The 17,378-nt window shown below is 40.1% G+C and overlaps 1 protein-coding gene across 4 annotated transcripts in view; it reads right to left on the reverse strand.

Moving 5' to 3' along the window:
• fmnl1a (formin-like 1a) overlaps positions 1–17,378 on the reverse strand; it is a 258,801-nt gene that overhangs the window by 20,498 nt on the left and 220,925 nt on the right. For all 4 annotated transcript variants that reach the window (XM_043675290.1, XM_043675287.1, XM_043675288.1 and 1 more), the window contains exons 21-26: positions 13,919–13,999; positions 12,964–13,093; positions 9,501–9,664; positions 7,782–7,883; positions 4,522–4,626; positions 504–627 (exon numbers count right to left, since the gene is read on the reverse strand). In XM_043675290.1, coding sequence (XP_043531225.1) covers positions 504–627; positions 4,522–4,626; positions 7,782–7,883; positions 9,501–9,664; positions 12,964–13,093; positions 13,919–13,999 — 706 coding nt within the window. The remainder of the gene's footprint in view (positions 1–503; positions 628–4,521; positions 4,627–7,781; positions 7,884–9,500; positions 9,665–12,963; positions 13,094–13,918; positions 14,000–17,378) is intronic.

Genomic DNA, 17,378 nt, shown 5'->3' on the forward strand with positions numbered 1-17,378 from the left:
AAGAAGAATTAAGCATTATCACTTTTCTGACCGCTCCCGAATTTAAAATCAACTGTGTATTTTCTCCATGGTTTTCCAAGTCACAGTCTACTTGGGACTTCCTTCAGTGAGCTCAGTTGCCACTGGCTGTAAAGTGCCACCTTGATGAGTAGCACTGTCACACTGCCAATGAAGCAGTCGGCCATTCAGTCCCACAAGCCCTGCTACACAATTCAATTAGATTGTGACTGATCAACTCTTCACTTATTCACCAGTATTCCCTTGATGTCCTTGTCTGATAAAAAGCTATTGCTCTGAAACACTAAGTGTCCCTTAGCATTGTCCAGATTTCTACAAAACTGTGAATGTGTAGCAACACGTTCTACATTGAAGTGACATGACAGAGCCAGCATATGGATTCAGTATCTGACTACTTGGGGTGGGAAAAGAAATTAATCCTGAAGTTTTACTTCCCCAGATTAGTGTGCAAGACAGCTGTGTGGTATTCTCCTGCACTGAATTACCTGTGATAATATCCTCAATTGCTCCGTCCTTGCCCTCATACACCATTCTCTCTTTACCCTGCTGCTTCTTCTTCAGCTCGGCCATTAGATCCATGTGAGGGACCTTACTCCTCGTGGGAAGGGGCTGGAGAAAAAGATAAGAGTTCACTTATCACTGCTGCGAAACTGTGAGTTACAATCACCAGAAAATAAATTGTTCATGAAATTGAAAAAGATTTGGAGTCACCAATGTTAGAAGACAGCTCCTCTATTTAAATCACTCCCTGACGTGCTTAAGTTAAAAAAAAAAGCAGATCTCTTGTGGTGTTACTCGCACTCAGATGAGTGGCATGCTGTTTTAGAAGGTCAAAATGATTACACGATGCTGAGCGATGTGTTCTTTATTGCTGAAAAGTTAACATTTGTTTAATAGATACAGAGTTCATACAGGGACGAATTGAGAATCTGACAGTTAAGCAAACACTGGGTGAAATATGCAGCTTGTCAGTTGAGAAGCTCAATGTTAATTGTTTTAATTGAGGTTAAGTGCATACAGGTGAGGGTTTGACTGGGTGGTTTCTTAAGTGTGTAATAGCAACACAGTGGGTCTCTTGTGGTTCAGTGGTAATGTCCCTACCTCTGGTCCAGGAGGCCTGGGATCATATCTCACCTACCCCAGACTCTTGAATGGACCTTTAATATATTAAAGTTGATTTTTCTTTGCATCTTCTCTGTAGCAGAGAAAATACATTGTGTTCTATTACCATGATGTACTCATCTAAGGTATGATTTACCTGGATAGCATGCAAAACAATACTTATCACCGTATTTCTGTACATGTGACAATAATAAATCAAAAATCCAGATGTACATTATAATGTCTGAATAGGTTGATTAGAAAATATCTATTGTGGTGGAGTGAAATTAGGAGAGATATGTCTGTATTTCTTTATTATCATGATAGAATCCCTATTCTCTAGTCATTCAGGCCATCGACCCTCCCACTTTATTCCCGTAAAGCCACATTTCCCATAGCCAACCCACCTAGCCTACACATCCCTGAACAGTATGGGCAATTTAACATGGCCAATCCACCTAACCTGCACATCTCCAAACTGTGGGCGGAAACCACACAGACACAGGGAGAATGTGCAAATGCCACACAGACAGTGGCCTAAGGCTGGACTCAAACTCAGGTCCTTGCTGCAGTGAGGCAGCAGTGCTAACCACTGAGCCACCATGTGTTTCTTTGATTAAATCTTTCGAACACTGGCTCGGGTTTATTCTTTCATCGACTGATTATTGGTTAAATCCAAGGTATGTTTCCTCAATTTATCATCTACAGTTATTCCCAAGTTACTCATGGCATGATCAAAACCAAGTTTGCACAGGCATTAGCCCAACTGTTAGATTTGTGGAGCTGATTGTTCACGTGGCCTGTATGTCAAAGGTTCATCACCTATGGGCTGGCCCAGTGCTGGAATTCTTCACTTAGGGAGACAATTGTCAATGAGTAGGATTCGTACATAGCTGTTGTTGGTGTCAAGATGTTCTAGGGAGGAGTGAAGGGCAAGTGATATGGCATCTGACGTGGATCTGTTGGTCCGATAGGCAAATTGGGGTGGGTCAAGAGCAGTGGGGAGGCTGGAGTTGATTAATGCCATGACCAGCCTTTCAAAGCACTTCATGACACTGAAGTTAGGGCCACTAGGCGATAGTCATTGAGACATGCTGTAGGTACCGTCTTAGGCACAGGGATGATGACGGCCCTGTTGAAACAGGCAGGGACAGTGGGCTGCTGCAGGGAGAGGTTGAAGATGTCCGAGAAGACCTCTGCCAGTTGATCTGCACATGCTCTCAGTGACACAAAAAGTGAGTGATATATGAAGTGAGACAGACTATACTGTTTTTATATCATGAGCTCCTTTTGTTTTAGTGGTTTGCTCTCACTCCATTATGTTGTTGTACGGCTAATGGGACCAGAACAGCTGACAGGACCAGTCCTGGACTTGACTGTGGAAGTCAGTGAGTTATCCTGCCGATCCTGGTCTCCACTGCGGTGTCACGTCTTCACTTGCGGTGGCACGGGTGACTCAGTAGTTAGCACTGCTGCCTCACAGCGCCAGGGTCCCAGGTTCAATTCCAGCCTCGGGTGACTGTGTGGAATTTGCACATTCTGCCTGTTTCCTCCCACAATCGAAAGATGTGCAGGTCAGGTGGAATGACCATGCTAAATTGCCTGTAGCACTCAGGGATGTATTGGTTAGGTGCATTAGTCAGTAGTAAATGTAGGGGACTGGGTTACAGTTTGGAGGGTTGGTGTGGACCTGTTTGGCCAAAAGGCCTGTTTCCTCGCTGTAGGGATTCTATGACTTCTTACTTTAATGGCTCCCATCAAAAAAAGGAGCTTATAATGTGGATATATTTTAAAGGGATGCAAGTAAGGGTGGTGAGAGAATGAAACCTTTTTCAGTCAGTGAGTGCACTGCCTAAAACTGTGGTGGAGACAGGTACAATGGAGGCATTCAAGAGGGAATTGGATGAGTTTTTAATAAAAATAGTCTGCGGGGACATAGTGAAAAGACAGGAGTTTAGTATGAGGTAATAGAACCAATACAGACAAGATGGGCTGAAGGGTCTCCATTGTGTAATTCAGTTGTAGATATATAGAACTGTGTTTTCCTGTCATTGTATGAGCTGTCATAGTAACCTGCAGTTTCACTGCACTCTGGAACCAGCTTGAGCAATTTGCCTTGATTATGCTTCAATCAGTGATAACCTTTCCGCTGTCAGTGAGGAGATTGCTGTCTCAAGGGACATTTTCTGGATATAACTTCTTTGAAGATCATGTCTCAGTAGTTGCACTAGATAGTTGTTCTCATTGCAGCTCTAGGGAGTGGTGGCAATGTCTCGACATTAGCAAAGCAGAGGCCCAGGCTAATGACCTGCGGGCACAGGTTCAAATCCCACAACAGCAGTTAGTAGAATTTGAATTAATTAAGAAAAACAAACCTGGAATAATCAGTAATGGTGATGTGACAACTGTCAGCAATTGTTGCAAAAACCCACCAGGTTCACTCACGTCCTTCACAGAAAGAAATCTGCTACTCTTACCTACTCTGATTTAAAAGACCAGTGGTTGACTTTCAAATGCCCTCTGAGGTGGGTGATGAAGCCACTCATCACGGGCAATTAGGGCTGGGTAATAACCATTGGTTTTACCATTGACACCCACATTCTACGGAAGAATTAAAGTAAAATGATGCTCTCAGTAGCTTCATGTTAAACAAAAGATATTCTAAGATTTAGCCTAGTATAAAGAAATAGAGCCAATGGTGATTGGTGTTTCTGTGCTCAGCTGGGACAATAGAATGGCCATGGCCCTTCACAGAGACTCACCAATTTCAGACACTCCAGAGGCTCTGGTGACAATTTCACGGCTTAGATCCCAACTTACAGGAAACCTTAGATTTGTACAATTTGTTTTGCTCTTCTTGGGCTATGATGGGCAGAAGTAGGTAGGCCTCCACATTGGCTCCTCCAATCAGTTGCTAGGCAACAGGCCAAAGGGCCATTGGTAGTTCTTACACAATTTCAATCCCAAGCTGAGCTCTTAATTCAACATTCTTAATATTTGGAATGAAATTGCTCTCCTTAGTTAACAAAATCTTTCAATAGAGATAGCACAGTGGTTCAGTGGTTAGCATTGCCGCCTCATAGTTTGATTCCAGCCTTGGGTGACTATCTGTATGGAGTTTACATGTTTTCCCCATATCTACGCGCGTTTCCTCTGGATGCTCTGGTTTCCCCCCACTGTCCAAAGCTGCTCAGGCTAGGTGGATTAGCCATGGGAAGTACAGGATTAGGGTAGAGGGTGGGTCTGATTGGGATGCTCTTCAGAGGGTCAGTGTGGACTCAAAGGGCAGAATGGTCTGTTTCCACACTGTCGGGAGTCTATGAACATATTTTCCCAAACCAATGTAAAACAAAAGGCTGTCAGTCAAATCATTTCACCATTCAGCTCAGACAGAACCCTCACCTTCACATCTGGCTGGTCCATATTGGACGATGAGATTTTGTCCTCAGGGTTTTGAACGGCCATTGCCTCTTGCTTCTTACGGCACTCATTGTCCTGCTCAGCTTGCTGAGATTACATAAGAAAATGGAATCATCAGGTATTGCCATGAATCTATTGGCATGGTACAATTACAATTAATATGTCTTTCAACCATTTTGAAAAGACTAACCACTTAATGCCTTGTGATCTTTCTTTCCCATTGTTTTGGCAATTTTTCCTGCAATTTCTTTGTTATTTATCAAAGTCCCTTTCAAACATACAAATTAGGAGCAGAAGAAAGGCATTTGATACCTCAAACCTGTTCTTCATAAATTAAATTCATGCCTGATCTTTCCATGTCCTGTATATACCACATTCATATTTACCCTCATTAAACCGGGATTCTCTTGCCTAACAAGGATCCATCTAGTTCTGTCTTAAAAATCACTTCCATTGCCCTCTGAGGCAGAGACTACGGAAGTTGCACAATCCTCTAAGGGAAAGAAAAATCTTCTCAACTCTACCTTTACCTAATAATACCTAATTTTAAACAATGTTCCTTTCATTCTGGACTCATCAACAAGGATAAACATCCTTTCCACTTCCACTTTGTCAAGACCAATCAGACAGAGTCATACAGCACGGAAAATAGACCCTTCGGTCCAACTCAAGTCATCCCTTGCTTTTCAAAACTCCAGTGAAGTAAAATCCAGCCTGATCACATTAGACAACCTGTCCATTCCAGGTATCGATCTCATGTAAACATCCTTCGATTCACCTTCAGCTTAGTTACAGCTTTCCTTTAATAAGAAGGCCAAAACTGCACACAGTATTTGAGATGTGTTTTCACCAGTGTCCCGTATAACTGAAGCATAAATCCTTACTTTTATGTTTAATTCCCTTTGTAATAAAGAATCATATTCTATTAACCATCTTAATCACTTGCTTTGCTGCATATTTACATCTTGTGATTCTTGCAGTAAAACAATTATATCCATCTGCACCTTGGAATTCTGCAGTAGTTTACCATTTAAATTATACTCTGTATTCTTATTCTTCCTGCCAAATTAAACAAGTTCCTATTTTCCCATATTCTACTCCATCTGCTCACTCACTCAATATATCGATATCACCTGCTTATGTCATCCTCACAATATATTTCCCAACCTATCGACATCTCACCTGCAACTTTACCCACCTAATTTCCTCATCTAATTTATTGATATAAATTGTAAAACGTTGAGGGTCTGAACATCTGTTTTGGGCCTCACTCACCATGTCCTGCGAATCTGAAACAGATCCATTTATGCACATTCTGTATTTTTCTGTCAATCAGCCTATCTTGTATTTAAACCGGCAAGTTGCTGTATGAGCTTTTGCTTTGCATAATAACCCTTTATGTGCAACCTCATCAAATGCCTTCTGGTTTCTGGGAAATTAACCCCAACAAATCGAATGCTTCATTAGTCACCTCTCTTAAAAGCCTGGGATGAAGTCCATCTGGATCCAGAACCTTATCCACCTCTAGTTGCATCTGTTCACTCATTAACACCTCCCTGGTGATTATAATTTACCAGGTTCCCCTCTTCTGTCCACTTACTGATTTAAAGGTAATACTGAGATGCTTTCTGTATTCTCCAGTGAAGTCAGAAACAAAACATTTATTCATTACATTTGCCAGTTCTTTATTATCTACCGTTAATTCCCCATTCTTTCCCTCGTGTCAACCAACTTCGCTTTACTTTCTTTTTTCCTTTTTATATACCAGTAGAAATTCTTGCTATCTGTCCTTTTATTTCTAGCTAGTTTCTACTCATGCTGTTATTTATTTGTACTGAAAATCCTTCTGTCATTCTCCAACATTCTTTGTATTCTGACTAGTCATCTGAAGTGCCACTCACCTTTGCACAAGTATACACTTTCTCCTTACGTTTATCCCTTTCAGTGTCTGCCACTATTTGTGTAATGATACACCTGCTCACTTAATAGCGCACTTCATTTCAGCTCATGTTGGCATAGTTGGCACTTTAAAATCTTGTAATCTTAATTAAATGCTAATCTTAGGCAGAACCATCTTCCTTTCAAAGTGTGCGTAAAATTGAATCATATTACGATCGCTCCTATCCAAAGATGTCATTACTCTGTGGTGATTTATTAATTCTGTCACATTATACAGTACTAAGTCTAATATGACCTGCTTTCTGAGAGTTTCTTAGAAAAGCATATTTTGGAGGCAATATCAAAAATCATAACAAAATCAGTTCCTGCCCTTCTTTCAAGCAGCAAATTCATGACTGGGGCTTTTCCAAATTAAGATTAGTCTTTATCCTCTGATATTACCTCTCCTATCAGTGAAACAAGTTCCTCCTTAATTAACATAGATTAGGGCATGTAAAATTACCTGGTGTATGACATTTTCTCAGTGTCAAGGTGGTCTATATTCCCATTGTGGGAGAGACTGGAACTAGGACATAGTTTAAAAATAAGAGACCTCCCATTTATGAGGGAGATAAGGAGAAACTGTTTCTCTCAGTGGGCCGTGAGTCTGTGAAATATTCCTCCAGAATGTTGGAGACAGAGTCATATTGGGGTGGGTGAGTAAATGGAGTAAAGGCCACAGTCAGAGCAGTCATGATGTTCCTGACTAGCAGAGGTGGCTTGAAGGATCAAGCCTGCGTAAAAATCAACTGTCGAGGGTGTAGTGACAATGCTGGCAATGTTCACAGCAAACTTTATTTTATGAAGCAGCACTGTTGATAAACCTGCAAAATTGTTTGCCTCAAATGCCGCGATGTTTACAGTATTATTGCAATGTTTGAATAGTCAGTTGAGGGTGTAAGTGAGAAGGCTTTCAGCCCGAAACTGTTTATTTAAGGCAAAATTGCATTGCTATTCAAGTGATTAATGTTGTAAATAAAGTATAACACTGATGAGTTTATCCTTGTATTACATTTCTATTACTTAGTGTGTGTTTTTATATTGATTATGTGGCTGTCTTGATCAACTGGAATATTCAATCAACTGATATACTCCTGGTCCCATAGGTGGTGGTTAATAAACAGTTTGCTGTATTATAAGTTCGAAAATTCTAATTTAAACCATGTTTCATTAGAATAATGATGGGATTGTCCAGAAATGAGCTTCAGGAAGGAACGACGCATTTTGAAGCAAACATTGAAGTGTATACACATCAGTCTAGTGACCTCGACTAAACGGAGATCGCGCAGTGATCCGTTCTTTACCTTATAAGCCTTGATGAACCTCAAAAAGAATGGGAAGAACATGGATGGTGGCATTGTCTTAACATCTTCACCAAAGTACTCAATGACAGATTGGTAAGCTTCCTGTGGAAGAAAACAATGAACACAAGGTTAGTCCCAATCAGCAACTGGGACTGTGATGATCAAAATTAACTAGAACAAAGGTAAGTCCCTCTTGAACAAGATCATTGGGATCTGGGAGCTCCGTGCATATTCCTTGGGAAGCCCTGGTGGACATTGAGCAGCTGTCTAAAAAGGTCACTGGTCTAAGGCACGAGTCTCCCCTCTTAATTTTTTTCTGGCTGCAGACAGGAAGTGACCTCACTCTGAACGCAGGCACCTGTAGCCCGCCATTCATTCCAGTTGAGTCACCTCACAAAGACTCACTCAAATTTACACAACACCAGGGTCTGCCACAAAAAGCAAATTTAAGTCAGTCAATTAAGGCAAAGTACTGCAGATGCTGAAGACTGGAAGCAAAAAGGTCAAAGTGCTGGAAAAATTCAGCAGATCTGACAGCATCTGTGAGAGAGGAACAGAGTTCACAAAAGAAGAGTCACATTGGACCTGTAACACTAACTCTGTTTCTCTCTCCACAGATGATGCCAGACCTGCAGAGTTTCTCCAGCAATTTCTCTTCTTATATCTAAACTAATCCGTATTCTGACAGGCCTGGTTAGAAGCTTTATTGAATATAAAATAAATTAAGAGGCCAAATGGGCAATTCATATAAACATGCACAGTAAAAACTTCTTTAAATATATAAGAGGGAACAAAAAGGCCAAAGTGAAGAGAGGCCCATTGGAGAACAAGGCTGGGATAATAATAATGGGTAACCAGAAATCAGTGGTGGGCAATTTGTTAGAATCAATCCTGAGCGTTTGGATAAACTGTCAATTAGAACGATGGCTGGGTGGGAACGGAGTGCCTGAGTTAAGGAAATGCTGGATAGGTTGGGACTTTTTTCACGGGAGTGTTGGAGGTTGAGAGATGACTTGATAGTCGTTTATAAAATCATGAGGGGCATAGATAAAGTGAATGGAAGGTGTCTTTTCCCTAGGGTGGGGAATTTCAATACCAGGGGCATAATTTGAAGGTAAGGAGAGAAAGATTTAAAAAATACATGAGGGGCAATTATTTTTTACTGAGAACGCAGTTACTATGTGGATGAAATTCCAGAGAAAGTGGTGGATACAGATACAGTTACAACATTTAAAAGACATTTAGATAAGCACATGAACAGGAAAGCTTTGGACGGATATTGGTCAAGCGCAGGCAGTTGGGACTAGTTTAGTTTAGGGTTATGGTCGGCCCAGACTGGTTGAACCAAAGGGCCTGTTTTTGCGCTATTGGACTCTCTGGCTATGACTCTGTATATTTATTTTTGAATGAAGTAGGACTATGAGACAAGTGTTTGGAATATCAGAGCAGCCTAACAGCTGGAGCACTTCAACATCTGCATCTTTCCAACAACGTTTGGGAAAGTGACCTGATCTATTTCCCTTACTCACCTCAGGGTACCTGAACGGTAAGTGGTGGGCTGGTTTTTGACAATTGAGTGGCTTCGTGTATACTGATAAACGATGGCCAAAACTTAACGTAAGACATCACTGTGTGCACAGTGCAGTGTGACCTCAACAAGTGGATGTTTTGGCTCTGTATGATAAACTTTTAGACTTAAGTGAGCTTGTTCCTATTTACCTGTGCAGTTTTGCCGTCCTTCTGTAAGTTGTCCACTTTCTCACTGTTGCTGCTCAGGAATTCTTTCAGGAGTAAACTGGTATCCTCGACCATGAAAGCTTTCCGGACAAGTTCCATTCCCTGTTGTAACGATCGCACGTCCTGTAGAACATTGTCCAGTGACACTGCGATAGAGACAACAAGTGGGAAAAGTCACCCACATTCTAATCAAAGAAGCTGATAATGGTTCAGGTGGTGAGGCAAGTACAACACGATGTGCCCAAGACAGAAACAAAGGCAGATTGATTCCTCAACGTGCAACAGCTTGCATTTGTATAGCACTTTTGACATGATAAAACATCCTGAAGTTTGACACTGAACCAAAAAGGGAGACAGTAAGACAGGTGACTGATGCCCTGACAAAGAGGTTGCTTTTAAGAAAATGAGGAGATGGAATTAGAAATGTGAAAGAGTTTTAAGGAGGAGATTCAACACCTTAGACCCTTAGCCGCTGAAGGCATGGAGGCTAACATGGAGTAATGAAAATCTTGGATGCATTAGAGGCCAGAGTTACATAAGTAGATATCTTGGAGGACTGTCACACTGGAGAAGCTTACAAAAATAGGAAGGAGGTGAGGCTATAGATAAGGTTGAAAATAGGATGAAAAATTAAACGCAAGGCTCTACTGGACAAGGCGCCAATATTGGTCAGTGAGCGAAGGAGTAATAGGTGAGTAGGTCTTAGTGTGCGTTCGAATATGGGCAGAGATACGAATGACTTCGTTTCTGGACTATGGAATGTGGAATGTTTGACAGGAGAGTACTAGAATCATTGAGTCTGCAGGTAATAAATGCATGAGTGAAGGTTTCAATAGCAGATGAGAGGAGGAAGCACTAGAGTCAGGTGATGTTACAGAGGTGGAGTTAGGTGATTTTGGAGATGACCACGACATAGGGATTCTTCATTGAGGACAGTGGCTAAAGAGAGGATGGGATATAGGGCAGAAACTGAAGAGACAGCTCAGACCTTAAAATATTGAATTGCACATTTTTTGATGATCCAATGTTGGACGGTGAAATAAGCTTTGTGAAAAACCAGAGGTAGGGAGGGAATGAGAGAAGTGGTGAGAAGGTAGCTAATCAGTATGTCTATAGATGGAGTCACCATGGTGCAGCATAAATATGAAATAGGAAAGGGCCAAAGAGGTACCCACACATGCTCAGAAATTGGCCTTGACATTATTTTGGTGCCAATGAAGTCACAGGAGCTACATTCATAGCAACATGAAGAAAGCCACTCTGATGATTCAGAGGGAATTGTTGATCCTGTCTGATGGCTGTCTGAATGATACAACTTGTCTTTCTAAAGGAGTTGGAGTCAGGTCTCTGTTACTATTGCTGTGGAGCAGGCTCAGATTCTAATTTCCCTGATTTAATTTTTCCCTGATTCTCACTGTTAAATTGCCAGTGAGTGCAGACATGGAACCATCCTGCTAAAGGGCAATGGCAGGTCCAACCTGCTACACGCTGGCATCATTCCCAGAAATCAAACTGAGAAATCGTCAAATATGCATTTCCTTTTGACCAACTCCCCATCACATACCTATCTTCCATCTCTTATTGAGGGTGAGGTTAGCTCAGGTGGAAAGATAGCTAATACGTACTTCAGAATATTGCGAACACAACAAGTTAATTCAGGATAAGGTAGATCTGGTCTACCCTGGAAGACCCATCTGACGGAGGGTCACTGGACCCAAAACATTAACCCTGCATCCTTTCCACAGATGTTGTCAGACCGGTGGTGTTTTTCCAGCAATCTCCTTTTGTATCTGACTTGCAGCATCTGTAGTTCTTTGTTTTTTTTATTATTGGTTAAGGTAGACTTGGACCTGCTCCTTTGCCTGTCCCAGGCTTGACGTGAATTGGTGCTCCTCAAGTGAAATAATCAATTGTGTCTCCTTAATAGAGACAGATGCCTGTGACTAATTGTCTACTCTTACCAATCCCAATACAAAGAATAGATCGGAACTGATAATACAAGCCGTTATAATTTAAAATACTTGCAGTTAAAGATAGCAACATCACTCACAGTGGCCAACTATCCATTTTCTAAGGGATTGTCCCTTACTTTCATTATTTATTACTTATTTCTCGGACGGCCTGTGGGTCACTGAACTTATGACTCTTCTCTTGCCTTTGCCTCTTCAGCAATTCTTGGTAAGACTGAGCCATTGGTCACTAAGGACACCCTCCTCTGCCCACCAGCCATGTGAAGTTTCACTTCTTTCGTTTCATAAGAATTTGCATCAACTTGCATCAACTTGACAGCACTAACCTTGACAGTACTCCACCAAAATACACAAACCATACTGGTGAAAATTCATCACTTTCCCTTTGTGAGAACGATTCCAATGTGACAAAATCACTTTTCCTTCATCACTACCATACCAACATAATCTAACATCCCCTAGCCCCAACTTCACAAGTGTCACATTCACACAATCTAGCCATCACAGCTTTAATCATTAACATATGGTATATCCTCGATTAAAAGTCAATCTCATGTAATGGTCGATTCCATATTTGTGGCCAACAAGTTCTTGAATGTTCCACATATCTCACGTAAATTTGGCCTTAGTTTTGACTGATAACAGACCAACATTTCCAAGTCAAGGTATTATCCTGCGCATAAATGTTATGATGAGGAAATGAATTTTTTTGAGCTATTGTGTGTTTTGATGTACAATTCACACCAATTTGGCATGAAAGTTTAAGATGCATCAGGTCAGAGTCAGGTGACAACCTCCCTTTGTGTGCAGCTCAGCTGAGCTGAGTTCCCCTGTAGCACTTGTGAAATACAGTCAGATACCTGGATGAAGTTTTAAAATTTCTTTAAGATGTACCATGTGATTTTAATTTGAAGCCGTATTATATTTCTACTTCACTTTTTGTATGTATAAGTAAAAGCTTACTAATCCATTTTTGATTCTATTGTCTTTATCCAGTAATTACCGTAATTCGTTGAGTTTTTTTTATTCGTTTAGAGATTAATTGGGCTTCTGCTAATAATACGGTATTTTGGACTGTAGTATGAATTTCAGTCCTTCAAAAGTAGTTTCCATGTAATTGTCAACCCCATAAATTTAACCTTTAAAAAAGTCTAAAAAATTTGACTTTTATACAAGTATATACGATAATCTAAATACTGAATTTTCAAACTTTCTTTTGCATTGGTGTGCTCTCATCACTGTTCCCTCCATTTGGTGTACCCTAATCATTGTATCCCCCCACTTGGTGTAGCATCATCACTGCTCCCCTCACTTGGTGTACCCTCATCACTGTTCCCACAACATGGTGTACTCCTATCTCTGCTCTTCCTCCTTGGTGTACTTGAATAAATGCTCCCAATTTATGAATTAGTAACTACTCCTTCTCCATCTGTAAAACGGTCAACAATTCTGTTCAGGTCACTTGGCTTTATTACCTGCAGCAGCTTTGTCGACAAAGAGCAGCTCAGTATGAAAGGTACTGAGTTCAGGATACTGCGTGTGGATTATGTCCACAATGTAGTTCATTAGCGTCTGTTTTCTGTCCGTCGATTTGGTTTCAAGGAGCTGAAGGTGAACAGAGACAAAATAATTAATGGGATCACAGTTACATGTCCTTATAATTGGAATCTGTCTTAAATGATTTGTACCCAGCCAACAACACAATTAACAAAATGTGCACTGACTCGTTCAATGCTTACAGCCAATAATGCAATATCATCTATGTCAATTCATCCAATAAGCAACCAAGAATATGTTAACAATTTTTTTTAAACTTATTCAGTATACACTCACTAATAGAACCACCCCACACACTCTACAGATTAACAGCCACAGTTCATTGCTCAGTCGAATCTCCGTTTGCTTTCATTAACAGTGTTATCTGAACTCCAAACCTACCCATTCTTCATTGTCATCCTTTCAGCATAAATGCATTCAGATCTAAAACTATGAGAATGACATCAAGTCATGTCCCAGTATCAAGATAAAATACCAAAAATGCTAGAAATCTGAAACACAGAGAATGCTGGAGGAACTCAGCAGGTCTGTCAGTACCTGTGGAGAGAGAAACAGAGTTAACATTTTGAGCCTTGCTCCAGTCTTGAAATATTAACTCTGATTTTCCCTTCACAGATCCTGCCATACCTGCTGAATTTCTCCAGCATTCTGAGAGTTGGTTTCAGTTGGTTCCTAGCATTGATGGAATTACAATCAATTGATCACCATCAACTGGTTGCATGCTGACTGGTGAAATTAACATTGCAGACAATAGCTAATTATGACCAATCATTCATTAGACTATTCAGTAGATTATTAGAGACTGCAAGTTACATTGGTAAATCACTAGATTAATTAATACATAATTTTCCAATAATAGTTCCACAATCTTACCAGGTCAAGACTTTGCAATCGGAAGCCATAAACGGCTCCTTTTTTACTGCTATTCATATAGTTTCCAAATGCTAAAATGATCTGCAGGAGAGAAGAGACAGAATGAGATCAGCAATAATTTTAATGGTCTGTTTTTACAATAGATTGTTATTCAGAAGTTGCATAGTGAAATATTGTATCTGACAACAAGTGATCTCACAGAATCAGCACCAACTCATAGGCTTTCTTTGGTAGAGACAAGTCTTGTTTTCTGGTAATTAGCTTCACATTGATAAACCCAGAATTCAAAGTGTGTCAAGAAAGTAGGATTAGAGGATGTGAATTGGAAATGAGTGAAAACATAAGTACGAGACATCTCAGCCTAGGGTTTCCACTCGTTTGATTGGCACAATTCACCAACATTGGTTTCATGTCTCTACCTCTGGATTGGGAGGCCTGGGTTAAAGTCCCACCTGCTCCAGAGACGTGCAATAGTTTCTCTGAGCAGATTGGCTAAAAAAATACATGTTAAGTGTTGTGAGTTGACCTGGCTCAAAAAAACTGGACATGAGGCTGATGGAGGTTACCCTATAGAGGTTTATAAAATCATGAGGGGCATGGATAGGGTGAATAGCCAAGCACTTTTTCCCAAAGTAGAGGAATCTGAAACTACAGGGCATAGATTTAAAGTGAGAGGAGATATATTGAAAAGACTCTAAGGGGCAACTTTTTCATGCAAAAAGTGGTGTGTTTCTATAGAACAAACTGCCAGAGGAACTGGTGGAGGCTGGTACAATTACAACATTCAACAGGCATCTGGATGGGTATATGAATAGGAAGGGTTCAGAAGGATAATGGGCCAAGTACTGGCAAATGGGACTAGATTTATTCAGGATATCTGGTCAACATGGATGAGTTGTACTGAAGGGTCTGTTTCAGTGCTGTACATCTCTATCACTCTATGACTCCACAGTTCAGAATAAAGCATGTGACAGGCTTCTGCCATATACCTTTTGAAAGGGCTCTTCAAATTAACTTCTATCAGGAGCATTTAAAAATATTTTTAAAGTCAAAGCATTTTTATTTTACTAAGGTGCTGATTCGTAAATAATTTAAGGCTCATAATGAGTCGGTGCAGAGACAATGGGCTGAATGGCCTTCTTCTGCACTGGAATAATTCTGTGATCTATAGTTTACCATGAAGTAATCTAAAATTAAATTACTATCAAGTGGTGGATTAGTTTGATGTATTGCCAAATCCAATATCAACTACATTAATAAAATTGCACCAAATTGTCGCTCTTTCATACCTCAAAATAAATAAGCAAATAAGACCCGATACACAAATGTGTGGCTCAAAACACTGGTGTATGTCCCAGTTCATGGGGCATTGCTACCAGACCTGGGAAAGGTGGGATCTTTACCATCAGGATGGTCTGCTTCTGAACCATGCTGAGGCTGCTGTTTTAGCAAACTGCATAACAACAGAAGAAGAGAGGGATTTAAACTGAATAGCAAGGGGGCAAAGGATCAAATTTGGGAAGATGCATTAAATTAAAGAATATACACAATGGAAGAGAGAGAAGTTTTAAAATGGAAATGCGCCATGACAGGAAGGGATTGAATGTGCAAATTTCAGAGTGAATCAACACTTTAGGCTAGATGTTGTATCAATAATAAAAGGGTAAAACCAACAGTTTTGTATCTGAACATATGGAGCATTCAGGGAAGAACAGATAATACAAATATAAATACAAATTATAATCTGATAGCGGCTGCATTGCGGCTGGATAACATAGATTGAGACCTGAATCTTTAAGGGTACAGGATGTTTAGGAAGGTCAAGAGTTAGGATAAGTGGAGGAGTGGCTCTGTTAGTTAATGATGGTACAAGCACAACAGAGGATTAAATTAGGAATCTGCAATATAGAAGTGATTTGTGTGGAGATAAGAAATAATAATGTCACAAAATCACTTGTGGGAGTCATGTAACAGTAACTACCCAGTAGGATGGAGTCTACCTGAAGAAATAATGTGAGTTGTCAGAAAGGTACAACAATAATCATGGGGGATTTTAATCTAAATAAAGATTGGAAAAACCAATTGGCAAAGTTAACCTAGCTGACATGCTCATAGAAGATTTTTTTGAATAGTTTCTTAGAACATTCTGGAGCCAACCAGTTCTAGACCTAGTATTGTGCAATGTGATGGAATTAATTAATGATCTCATAGTGATGGAGCCCCTCGAAACCATCAGTTATAATCAGTTATAACTATCAGTTATAACTGAATTTTACATTCAGTTTTAAACGATAGAGAAAGGGGTCCAAGACAAGCATGTTCAACTTTAATAATGTCAATACGAAAATATGAATGCTGAGTGAACTGACAAATTAGGTTAAATAATTGTTCAATAGTGAGGCAGTAGCAGACATTTAAGGGAATATTTCAGAATATACTGAACGAATATTTTCCAATAAGAAAGAAAAATTCCAAGCTGAGGACTCAATGGTTAACCACAAGCATTAAAGAGGCCATCAAATTTTAAAAAAAAGCAAGTACATATCAAAATTTGGTGTCAGGTCAGAAGAAGCAAGGATTGACTGAAAGATTATAAAGAGGGAAAAAAACTAATATATGTGAGAAATCTAACTAGCAACATAAAATCAGATAGTAAGCAATTTTATAAATTGAAGGAAATATAGATAAAAGGAAACTAATTAATCAAGTAATTCTGTCGATTCTACAGAAAATAAAGGAAAGGAGAAGCAGATAAATTAAACGGGTATTTTACTTCAACCTTTACTGCAGAGGATTAAGGAATATTCCAAAAATAACTGTCAATTAGACAATTTCATAGAATCCTACAGCGTGCAAACAGGCCATTCAGCCCATCGAGTCAATGCCAAACAGCATCCCATCCAATCCCCACAACTCAGCATTTCCCATGGTTAATCAACTTAGCCTGCACTTTCCTGGACACTATGGGCAATTGAGCATGGCCAATCCACCTAACCTACATATCTTTGGACTGTGAGAGGAAACCCATAGAGAACGTGCAAACTCCACACAGATGGTTGCCTGAGAGTGGAATCAAACCCGGGTGCTGTGAGGCAGCCGTGCTAACCACTGAGCCACCGTGCTGCCCTTATTGGAAGGGAGGGAAGAACTCAAGAAAATTACAATCAACAGGAAAGTGTTAGTGAGTAAATTGCTGGAGCTGCTTTGGTCCCAATTAACAGTAGGGAACAGGGCTGGACCTCAACCTTTCATAACATATAAAATGGAGAAGGTATGATAGCTCAATTTACTGTTAACAAAAAAGGTGGTAGGAAAGTAAGTTGTGAAGAGGACATAAAAACCCCTCACAGTTTAATTTAATGGGCAAAAATCTTACAAATTAATTGTAATGTGGGAAAATGTGAGAGATTGTGAAGCTCTGAATTGCAGAGGAATCTAGCTTTCTAGTACATGATTTGCT

The sequence above is a fragment of the Chiloscyllium plagiosum genome, chromosome 33 (assembly GCF_004010195.1).
Source record: "Chiloscyllium plagiosum isolate BGI_BamShark_2017 chromosome 33, ASM401019v2, whole genome shotgun sequence".
In the NCBI taxonomy this organism is placed as follows: Eukaryota; Metazoa; Chordata; class Chondrichthyes; order Orectolobiformes; family Hemiscylliidae; genus Chiloscyllium; species Chiloscyllium plagiosum.